We start from the raw sequence: 12,075 nt of genomic DNA on the forward strand, positions 1-12,075 counted from the left end.
CTCTGGAATCACTGGAACGACCGAGTGATTTTTGATTGCATCAGTTGACTATGTCAGGACCATGAGACATGAGATTGAAGTTCTGATGAGAGTGGAAAAGGCAACTCTGCATTGAGCTGGGAGATGAAAGACACAGTGCTAAGACTGTTTCTTTTTTTGTAGGAGTAACCAGTGTATTCAGCAATCCATCCCTTTTCTTCCACTCTGTCCTCTTCACAGGCACCTGCTGTCTGCAGGACCACGTTTGTTTGCAGGGAGAGCTCCTCTGCCTGTAACTGAGAATGAACACCTCAAATTGGGGATGGAAACCCTGGGTTCTCACGGGAGGACAGTGTCAAGAACTCCACGTACCTTGTAAAGACTAAATGGGAAGTCAAATTAGACTCTGCACATTTCACAAGTTAAACATGCCCTCACTGCAAGGCCCAAGGGGTGAAATTCCTGGGAAGCCTGGCACACCAGCTCAAGTGTGTGTCTATGAAAACAGGGCATGTTTCATCTGAACTTACATCAGGAGGAACATGGCACTCAGCAGAAAGGTATTTTCAGGATGATTGATGGCTTGAGTAAGCCATGATTGCTGCTGCAGTATGCAGTGTTAAAGGATAAAGAAACCCATTCTAAAAACAGGAAGAAAGAATAAAACTAAAATTGGTTTTGTGTTTTACGCAGGCAATAAAACAACCATTCCCAGAGTCTTGCAGATGTGATGCCAATTTATTTTGACCTGAGCTTCCCACAGGCAGAAGTTTTCTGGGCTTGAACAATGCACTGCAGCAGGGAGGAATCATAAACACTTATGGGGCCTGATGCTGAACAGCCACTGGCTTCTCCTGCAGCCCACACAGGGAAGAACTGCAGGAATAGCATGGTGCTGCCCCTCTGGTGCCCTATCAGCACCACTAACCTGAGTACAACTGAAGATTGCTTATCTTTCTAATGCTCAGACCAGTCTATTTTTGAATCATTCATGGGAAAAAGATTTCTAGTGCTTTTGGTTTCCACTACGGTACTCCAAACCATGCCAGACCTTATGTTAGCAATCTTTCCTGCTATTTGGTGAGATACTTTCCTTTAACTGGATCCCATTATTCCCAGGCATACTGCTTTTCCCATGCACTAACAAATTCTGTTTCCTCTGTGCTGACAATTTTACAGTACTGTCCTCAGTCTCCCTGCAAAGCCACACTGACTTGCTAAACTCCAATCTTCTGAGCCAGAATTCCTTCTCCTATGCACTTTTTGTGCCTTTCTGTGCACAAGAAGCCACTGGCCTGCACCCTTTAGATATCCAGGTTTTGCAAACCACACACGTTAATTCTCTGTGCATTTGAGAAGCCTGGGATGAAGAGGGGCTTTGTTGAAGCTGGCTGTGGTAAAACAATATCCTTTGCAGATTAGCCACCATTCATCCACACTGACCAAAACCCTGTGTGCATCTCTTTAGAAAGGGTAAACAGGTGTATTTGCATATGCAAAAAACCCAGCTTACAACTTTGCTACCTCTTCTGTAGGGTTTGAGCTCTTTTAAAATCTGATGATGAATGATGAAGAAAAAGCCATGCATGTAAATCTGCTGTCAATCTGGCAAGTGAGGTGTGGGGTTTCTGTTTGCAGAAGACTTCCAAAAACACCTTCAGCAAGTGATGTGCTTGAATCTGACAAGAATTTGGTCCACTGTCTTTTCTGTCTTTCCAAAAAGTGAAAACTTCATTAGGCACTAATGGGGCAGATAAGGCTTATCCTTCCCAGTGCATTACCAGGACCCAGATACTGATGCTAAGATATAAAGATGCAACTCAGATTTGATGCAAATTTCTGGCATGAGACTGCATAGCTGGATACACTGTGACCTGCATGAAGTGTGACTTAAATCCATGCCTAGGTGAGACTGTAGGAATGAAGTGCCCCGTGCCTCTGTCACAACCAGGTGTGAAGCAACTCTGCAGTGAGTGTGTAATAACAACTTGTCCTTACACAACAGCTCTGACTTAGACCACATTCACCTTATCCTGCTGTCCTGCAAACTGCTAAAGGCATATCCCTGTCTACAAAGCACCAAGACAAGGTCCTCCAAACAGGTTTCCTTGCTGCTGGGTTCAGCAAGGCTCTATTTTGGTTGTGCCAGCTCAGATCCCAAATTCGGGCTGTAGAGTTGTTTTAGGAAAAGGAGCATCTGCCTCTCTAAAACACCTCTGTTAACAATCCGAAGTGGAAACAGAATGGAAAACCAACCCCAGTTTGTGTGGGCTGGTTCATTTCCATGACAAAAGCCAGCAAGTTTCCAAGAAGCATCTATTGATAAAGCAGTGCTGATGTTTTCCCCTGTTCTCCAGATAAGCAGCTCCTGGGAATGTATGAGAAGGTATGTGTGATATGCTGCTCAGCCACAAAGCATCCTGTCAATTAGGCAGGATGTGGAGCACAGCACACAGGGCGTTTCCAGATTGCTGTCACCATGGCTTGGGACACTCAGACAATCAAACTGGGGAGCGAGGAGAGGTTCAGAAGAATTCTCCCTCTCTGGTGGCACAGGAAAAGCCTTAACTCCATTTATTCCGGGGTCTCTGCTAGGTGGAACAAAGGGCTGCAGCACAGCCCATGGGGTTTGGTTTTGCTGTTTTCTGTCCTATAAAAGGGAGGCCTCCAGTCATGGGGATGTGGAAGTCTGGCAGACCTGATCCTTTCCAGGACTCTTTGCTGCAGACATGCTATTTACTGTCAAGCAGGTCCCAAATCTGCCCAGACACGAGGAGTAAAATGGGGTCATATAGTACCTCTCTCCCTTAAATAAATATAAGTTATAAATAAAACTTATATATAAGTCATAAATATAAATATATATATTTGAAGAGTAATATAGATATTACTTATATAAGACTATATTTAAAGATTTAAAGTATATTTAAAGTATATGTAAAGATATTCCCTTTATTTTCACAGACACACTGCACAAATGTGTCATTTTGATGGGTTTGGGAGGAAACATTGAAAACAAGTGTACTTGAGGTTGAACTGTTCTGTTAAGCAAAAAGGAAAAAAGAAGAGAGGAAAAGGAAAAGGAAAACTTTCAGAACAAAAGCCAATCATGAGAGCTTCCTGAGAAAGTGATCTTGCTTCCTGGCAGAGCTAACCACGGTGTAATGCCTGTTCTCAGTCTCGGCTCCACAGCTGCCAGGGTGGGCAGAGACCTCCCTCAGCCCAGCTCACCTCACCTCCTGCCCTGCTGCTCTCAGGACCAGGATGGTCACAGATTTCAGCCCCCTCATCTGCACAGTCCCCACTCCTGCATCCCCTCCAATTCAGTTCTCTTTGGGTGATGTCTCCTCGGTGCAGCTTTCCTCAGGACAGGGTGAGTGCTGCCCAGGAGGTTGCCCAGAAGGGTGAAGTGAGCAGAGAACTGCCCTCAGCCCTGGAAAAGGTTTCCTTCTGCTGAGCCAGTGCACCAACAGGAAAAATGGAGATCTAGCAGGAGTAGTTGCAGAAAAGAGACATGGCAATGAATTAAATGACATCTGTTGGCAAGCACAAAGAAGCAGGGAGCCCTCCAAAAATACACCTTGCTGCTGCACCTCTGCAGCTCAGGGAGCCCATCACATCATAGGGAGCCACACAAGTGAAATTCAGTCTTGGATTGTTTCCCTTTGCTGTACAAGTAAAGTTCAAGTGTCTGCATGCTCCCAAGCCCCTACAGAGAAGCTGGGAAGAGGAATGCCATGACTGCTGTGGAATATGGGCTGCAGAAAGCCACAAGCCCTTTCAGTGGATGCCTTAACTCACAACATCTGCAGCAAGGTTTGGGAACCCACAAGCCATGGGAATTAGACAGACAAATCTAAAGATGTAAACTAACAAACCAACACAAAAATTTCTGATAGTTTTTGTACCATGAGTGCAAAAAATGTTTTGTGGCTGCTTTTCTTTACAAGTGGCTTAGCTTTCCCCAGTGCAGTTTTACACATTTTTGATGTGACCTCACGTTAACAATCTGTGGTATAAACTTCATGATTTCTTTTCACCTGCCATAACACTGGAAAGAAAACTGATTCTCAAATCTATTTTGCATCAAGAAGATGGCGCAAAAAACCTCCTCAAGAACAAAACAAAACACTGAAGATCAAAAGACTCACAAAATTACGTGAACTGCAAGGGTAGGGTTTTGCTGCCTTTTTCTCCCTCTTTAGGATCTTAAATAGTTTTAATTGCTGCTTTCAAGGTGGCACATTCCTGACAGCAGGATGGCCAAGACCATAGGTCCCTAAGTAGCAGCAAACCCACACTAACCCCTCTAAGAAAGAGATCCCAACTCTCTTGCTCCTGCGGGTTTTTCAAAACTAGGGTCTTCCTGCCAGAGACATGATGGAAATCAGCTGGCTAGGTCAGCCCTCTGCCCTTTTCCTCCTAATGCTGGTAATCCTCATGTGTCCCATTAGAGCAAAGAGCTTGCCAGTTATGCCAGCAGGAAAGCACGGAGCAGCTCTGCCTGCCACTGATGAAGCAAACAGGGAAATGGCAGGACTCCTCTCGTTCCTGCTGCACAGGATCATTAAATCTGCTTTTAAAGCAAAAAAACCACTGTGGTGAGCCTCTGTGTCCTGCCTGTGAAAAGCCCTCAGGAACAGAGCAGAGAATCAGCTGGTGGGAAATCAAGCTCTTGCTCTTGGCTCTATTTTGGTCTAGTATTTTCTTACATTTGGGACAATACCTTTTTGGAGGCTTGGGGCAGGATTGAGAGCCCTACTTATAAAATACCTTGGAAATTGAGATGTTTTAAAAATAATAATAGATTCAGCAATTTACAGATGACCAAAAAAACCAGGTAACACAGGCAAAAGGTGGGAAACAGAAGTAAAGGGACAGAATCAAGAGCAGAGAACTCTTAGATCAGGTACTTCAGAGAAGCTTCCTGGCCACAAGACCTTCCCTATGTGTCACATGTGTCTCCAAAAAGGAAATAGCAGGTGTGTTCCTTTATATTCAACTTTCTACTCTGTTCTTTTCTCCCTAAAGAGGGAGAAAATACTCAAGGGGCACAGTCCTGTGTGTGGAGAAGAGAGAGGGTGAGGGAGAGTGTCCTCAACGTGCCAAAATACCTGTTTCAGCCCTAAATTATAACAAATTGGGAGCTCAATTCCCCCTCTCCTCTGAAACATCATGGGATATTACAGTGAAAAAGAATAAAACAAGTGTTAACAGTGAGTGAACTTGGCTCTGTCAAACCTGAAAACCATTGCAAAGCCAAACATTTGTCATGTCACACAAGTAGTCTGTGCTGAGCTGGTTTCACCACTGCTTGATCCTTCTCCACCCCCAAATGTATTTAGGCAATTCGGCGGAGGACATTTTTTGTAACAAACACACCTAAAAAGGCCAAATCTGTAGCCCTTGCCTGTGAGGCAGGTCAGCACAAACCGCAAGGATGGTGCTGGGTGTTAACACAAATTGCCCAGCTCAGTTATGCACCAGAAATCTTCAAAGAAAAGCTGAAGTGGTGCTTGAAGCACACTGTTCCCTGGCTCTGCTGCGTGTCCCCTGGTTCTGGGGCTGCATCCACGCAGAAAAAGGCTTATCTGGGAAGATAACATAAAGTGTTTAGTAAGGTCTCTGTTTAGCAGAGAGAAATACCAAATGTCCTCTTTCATAATTTGAGGTTTTGCCAATGTTGTAATCACCTTTCTATTTCCTGTGCCCCTCCTAAAAATAAATATTCTTTTTCCCTTGATACTTTATAGAACTGAAAAGCTCACAAATGCAGCCTGACACGACCAAAGCAAGCACCACCATTCCCATTTTGAATGAATGGCACAGGAGGCACAGGGAGGTGAACTGCCTTGCCCAAGAGGGTGTTAGACAGGAGACGGCTTGAACATAAACACCAGGGAAGCCAGACTCCTGTCCGCCAGCCGTGTGCCCACCCTGAGACATGAGATCCAGCTCTCCTGAAGCACGGGGTGCACGGACAAAAAGGCACAGGAAACCCTCTGGGGGTGTGCTACTCATCTACCCTGCAGGTTCAAGCACATGTTCTCGGGTTCCCTGTCCTGACTCAAAACACTCTAAAAAAATGAGACCTCCCAATCCACGTGGGCCAGGGGCTGCACACAGCTGAGGGCGTGAATCACAACTGCTGCTGCACGGGTTGGGAAGGAACCGACCCAAGGAGCTTGTCACTCCTGGAAGTTTGTTCTCTTATGTCCACATTTTTAATGACTCCATTTTTAATGATTCCTTAAAACCTCCTTTCAAAATGATACCTTTTAAAATATAACACTCTAATCGCACTTCGGAGATCAATAAGTAAAAATAAGAACTCTTCCTCGTTCCCCTTTCACAGAGGTAATTTCTTCCCAAACCAACCCCCTGCTTTCCAAATCTGGACTAAAACCTGCAAAAGAGTCTGAGGTGCACGATAGGAGCTGGGGTGGGGGGGAAAGAGACCTTTATCTGAACCCCAGCAAAGAGATATTTTGAAGCTGCCTTCAGGGAGAAATTGCTTTGCAAGGTGGAGGAGCTACAGCAGATCACCGAGCCAGCCACAAGCTAGTGGAAATTAAAAGTTTTCTTTACCTCCATGTCCTGCAAGAGAGAGAGAGGTGTCCTCGGGGCAATCTGTCTTCCGCACCCCTTTCTTTCCCTGTTCTGTGGGAAAGGCTCAGGCGAGGCAGAGCCGAGCCGTGCCGCCGCGGAGGGTGGGAGATCCCGGCTCCTGCCCAGCCCGCACTGACACAGCCCGGCCAGTGGCCCTGCACCGCCAACAAGGAAGAAGGGCGGGTGGGGGAGAGGAAGGGAGGGAGGGGAGGGGAGAGGAGGGGGAGGCAAGGCAATCGGGGTTTAAATTTAGACACAAATCTAAACAGATACTGTCCTTCCCAGAGCGCGGGGCTCGTCGCACAACAAGCAACAAGCTCTGCCTCCCCGCCAAACTTGGGGACACGGCGCGTGCATTTCCTCTCCCTCCTTCTCTCTTCCTATTTTCTATCACCTTTTCTTTCTTCCCCTCCCACCCCTCTCTTTAGTCTCTATTTTTCTCCACTGCTTGCATTTCCTGGTGTCTCTGCTTCGATCTCCGCTGTCCACACTTCCCTCCTCCAGGCTGCGGGGTCTCTTGCCTGTTTATTTGTGAGGAGAGAATCCCTTTCCTTCTAACTGCAGCTTGCCTTTCTCTTCCTTCTTTTCGGTGATTTCGCTCAGCAGTGAACTGTCTTTAGAAAGGCAGAATAGGAGGAGAGCGAGGATGATTATTGGGCTCGAACAGAATTTAAGGCGTTGTCCTGGTGCGCGGCTGGGACTCCCAGAAGGACAAATATCTACCGGGTGATCCCACAGAGAGGAGACAGGGCTTTATTGTGGGCACTAGCAGAGGGTCCCCATGCAAGGCTGTCACTGTCCAGCTGTAAAGCAGGACCAGCTCCTTCCACCCTGAATTTGTGTCTCACACCACCTGGTCAGGAGGGGCAGGTTTTCCTCCTCTCCCTTGGCAGGGATGGACACACTTGTGCACTGGAAGAGAGAGGAGCTTCCGTGGTGGTAGAAAAATTCAGATGGGGAAAAACAAGCCTCTGGAGTGTTTTTGCTGCAGTTTCCCTTTCCGTGCTGATCACAGCGTTGTAAACCGGACATCTCTTGTAGCAACTGTTTGCATATGCTCCTTCTCGAAGAATTTCAGTCCCCACCTCTCAGAGCAGAGCAGGGTGGTGCAGAGGAATTTGGAAGCGTTCCCTTTGTCTTCTGCTGGCGTCCTTGCCTTGAGTGCAGCTGCAGAGTGACACAATGTCCTATCGTCATTTTGGCACGATACCTTGGGGGCAGAAGAGAGTTAAAGCATGTTTTCTAGAAGGGATGCATACTTCTCCTTTGCAGCGTTTCACAAGTCCCTGCTGGCTGTGGCTGAAAACGCTCCAGCGTGGATTTGAATGTGAGCATCATGATATCCCAGATCCCTGTTCCTGATAGTGGCTCTTCCAGTGTAGTTAACTGTTGCTGTCCTGCATGGTGCAGGGCTCCCATGGAATTTAAATTGTGATCCAATTCTCTCCCACATTCAATATACAATAGCCACTCTGTCCTTAGCCAAAAGAATGATAGGCTGAGTCGCTGCAATCTGGAGATTGAGCAAAAGGACTAATTAATCTTCTGCTGTTGAAACACTAGATTAGATGGAACCCATCTACTGTAAGTAACCAGAAGATGCTGCAACTGTAGATATAAGGAAATAAAATCTAAAATAAATGTGAAAATGAAACTACCACTTGTTTGGAAATCCTATTGATTTCTTCAAATCCTGACAATGGCACATTAGGAGAGGGAATAGAAACTGAAATGAGAGGTAGGGTTGAGGCAGGGAGGGCAGGATTCTTCCACTGCCCATGCTTTGCCTGCTGTGGGGGCAGAAGGAAGATTTCAAGCTCAGGGATTTCACTGGGCATGGGTTGCAGGTGTTGTTTTCAAGATATCTGCCATGTCACACACCGTCAAAGTCACACCTCCCATGACTGTTTCCTGCTGCTTAGGAGCTGTTTCAGTATTTTCTTTCTGCTTTCAGGAGTTCTGCTGTGCACCTAAACGAAACCGTTTGGTTAGGTGCACAGAAAAAGAAACTGCTAGGCAGGGGCAGTATCACTTCACCCACACCAGTAAAGCAAAAGCCGTTGCAGCTGCCCCACCACAATTCTTCACTCCATTTATTTCTGCCTCCAAGTATCTTGCCACAAAGCAAATCTTTCCTGCCTGCTGGATTCCTAAATGCCATTGCTCTGGGCATGGCACGCAGTACTCAGAATACTTTTGTCATTTTTTCTGTACTTTTGACGCTTTTCGATGCTAAATCTTCCTTCCTGAAGGAGCAAGGGGCAAAACCACAAGAATATGTATGTTTTTTCTCCAGACAGGAAGACACGAGGTGTGGACTTGTTCTCCTCTTTCTTGCTTCTGGACTGAAAACCACTAGAAAATCTGAACAAATAACCCACATGCTTTAGCTTCAAGAACTTTGAATCAAACCTCATTAAGGGAGGATCTACAGAGAAACTGGGTGTTTTACATTATGTGCATTTGCAAATATTTTGAGGTATCTTCCAGTATGACTCTACCTGCATCCTGTAAAACCCTGCTTACAAATATGGGATGTAGCAGTGTCTATGAGACTAACTTGTTCTTACATCCAAAAAAATTTCCACATATGTTCTGCTCTGCAGAAAAAGAAAAATAGTCATCAGTGGTGCCATTAAAACAGGCTCTGGGGGAAAATTTCATTTGACTGAGAAAATGCTGCAACTGTGGCCCCCTGGATTTTGCAGCTTCCTGTCTGATTCTTTTCAAGACATGTGAGGCCAACACAGCAAGTTTGCTTCAGAAGAAATGACTGGCACTCCTGCTACAGGCAGCATGTGGAGGAGAGGTGCAGGGAACTCCTTCATTCCTGCAAAACAGGTGGCCTAAGAGGTTCTGCCACGCTCAGAAACACCATGGGCAACATTTGCTGGCTTCCTGCATTTTGGCTGCAAAGGATGGAGAATAGAGCCTCTGCAGGGTACTCAGAGGGGGCAACAAAAGGAGATGCAGAGACATGGCTATGCTTTATTCAAAAAACAGTTAGTTAAAAGAGCTTTGGAGGCCATCTGAAACTTTGTCTCTGGCATTTGTGTCCGTGCAGTTATCTCATCTGGGTGTGTCTGCCTAGCTGCCAAATCTGGGAAGGTATGTTTGTCAGGGTGGTGGGAGAGCAAAGGGTGGAGGGAGCTGTGGGTTCCTGCAAGACAGATTGCAATTCTGTGCTTGGTTAAGACATTTGTTGAGGGTTTTAGGACAGCTCACCTGTCAGTGCCAGTATCTGAGGTTGCTTTGTCCACCTCTCTGCCTGGCCTTGGCTGTTGTTACTCACATCATTTCCCAGAATTCACGCCACTAACCAGCAGCTGTTACTATACTGGGCTTTTGACCTCCTGAAAATGGGGTCCGAACCCTTCCTGTTCCCACTCAAGCAACTCAATTCTCAACTGAAAAAAAAAAAGGGGGGCCGGGGGGGGGGGGGGGGGGCGTGCGGGGAGGGGAGAATAAGGTAACCGCAGAAGAAAAAGCATTAAACATTTTCATTTCAAAGAGCCGTCAACTCGAAATGCAAACATCCAGTTGTGGGTTGGCTTTACAGATCAGGTCTGACACTGGCAGCCCGACAGGAACGTACAAACGTGAGCAGCGTTTTTCTGTGGGAAACTCACTTTCTGAACCCACCGTTGTGCTAAGTGTGCCCCGAGCCGCCTGCCCGTGCCCCCCAGCGCTACAGCAACGCCGTGGATGCTGAGCCTCACCCTCCTCCTCTTCGGAGACTTATCAGCAGGAAATGAACTCAGCTGGAACGCTTCGTGCCATTGACATTTCTGAGCTCGGGTCCTGCAGCTGCAGCAAAGCGCTTCTGGGAGCACAAACACACGTGCCAGCACCCGCACGGACACACGGACACACGGACACACGGAGCGGCGTGCCAGGCTCTCTGCACCCCTGGGAACTGATGTCAGTGGGAAAGTCCCTTACCGAAGGGAATTAAATGGAAGGATGTAGCTGTAAAGTGGCTCTCGCTAGGCTGGACTGGAATGTGGGTTTGTGTGTTTTTCGTGGTAGAGTCTAACTGAAAGATTGAATCACTGACTGTCAGCTGGTGCCTGAGCAGTAACACTGTGGTTCAGACTAAGCAGGCTTCTGAATTAGGGCTTCCTAACTGCCAAAAGCCTGTCTCTAAGCAGAGTAAAGTAAAAAAATGCTGTATGGCACAGGGAGCATTTCACCTCATAATAATGAGATCACAGTGAGGTGGATCACCCTGGTACCCACCAGGGTGGTGTTCAGATAACTGCTGTCACCTCCTGCAGCACCTAAATGTCTTTGGAGAGCTCTTCTTTCACTGCTGATCTGCTTGACTTCAGAGGAAGAAACTGAGCTGCGGTGTTAAGAGGCATGGCTGCATCCCATTGTACCCATAAAATGGTGGTGTACTCATATATTATCAGCATGAGCCACTGACAGCTTGCTTCCAGACTGAACAATTCCCCTGTAGTTACTAGTTTTAGTACACCAAAACCAGTCAGAACATGGCTGCTGACACAATTCTGGGTGGATGTGCTGGTTTTGATGACACTGTTCTCAGGCCAGCCCTACTGCCCATCTCTCAGTGTCCTAGAAAGCAGCCACACAAACAGTGTCCCTCGCCAGCAGCTTCCTCAGCCCAAGCTCTGACTGAAGTGCAAGATTTCCTGACTGAAAATGGAACAACATTTCTGGTCCCTAACAGGTTAAGCCCAGAGGAAACTTGCCTTGCCACTGCCTGTGGGGTGGCTGTTAAAAGAGTAAAAGGACTTTTGGCTGAACACCAGGCCAGCGCTGTAACAACTTCACCTATCTCCTAAAAAATACACCATGGAAGGAGTCACAAGCTAAATTCCCAACCAAGGTAATTCAGGAAGTTTGAGGGTGAGAACAAATAAATGTCTTATGCACACCTCTCTGCTCAGCAAAGGTCTGTGTTGTGTGCCATTTCTAGCAGCAGCAGGGCTGGTATCTCCCGAGGAGAGACAGAGAATCTGAACAACATTTTTAGAAACAATTTGCATGGCGGGTCTTATGTGGCACCGAGCATTGGCACTTCAAAACTCTGAGCATGTCGGCTTTTGCCAGAGCTGACTCACAGGTCAGTCTCTCCTGGCAGAGGCAGCGGCGAGTGACTTTAATCACCCCGGCAAGTGACTGTAATCACCCCGGCTGCCACTTGGATGCGGAGAGCGGGCCTGGCTCAGGAATCAGGCGCTGCACAGAGCGAGACTGCACAGCCCCCGAGTGTTATCTGGACACAGAAAGGTTTCTGTTCACGGACAGACTGCATGGCCTAGACAGGAAGCCCGGAGCGGAGCACAGCTAGGCTGTGTCTGAGGAGAAACCGTGCCCAGCCCATCCAGCAAGCAGGCTGTCTGCAGAGAGAGCTGCCGCAGGGAAAACCAGCTCTGGAGAGGGCAGACAAAACATGACACGAGCCAGGATGGGGACCTTGCCCACTTTCTGACTAAAATGCACCTTCTCTGGGGACAC

General features: G+C 47.1%; 1 protein-coding gene across 1 annotated transcript in view; it reads right to left on the reverse strand.

The window, feature by feature from the left end:
- The window catches only part of RCSD1 (RCSD domain containing 1), a 30,154-nt gene extending 23,416 nt beyond the window's left edge, over positions 1-6,738 (reverse strand). Inside the window, exon 1 of the mRNA XM_083884733.1 lies at positions 6,568-6,738. Within this exon, the coding sequence (XP_083740859.1) occupies positions 6,568-6,573 (6 nt within the window). The 5' untranslated portion in view covers positions 6,574-6,738. The remainder of the gene's footprint in view (positions 1-6,567) is intronic.
- Between the last annotated feature and the right edge of the window lie 5,337 nt (positions 6,739-12,075).

The sequence above is a fragment of the Zosterops lateralis genome (genome assembly GCF_965231275.1).
Source record: "Zosterops lateralis genome assembly, chromosome: 2".
Taxonomy (NCBI): domain Eukaryota; kingdom Metazoa; phylum Chordata; class Aves; order Passeriformes; family Zosteropidae; genus Zosterops; species Zosterops lateralis.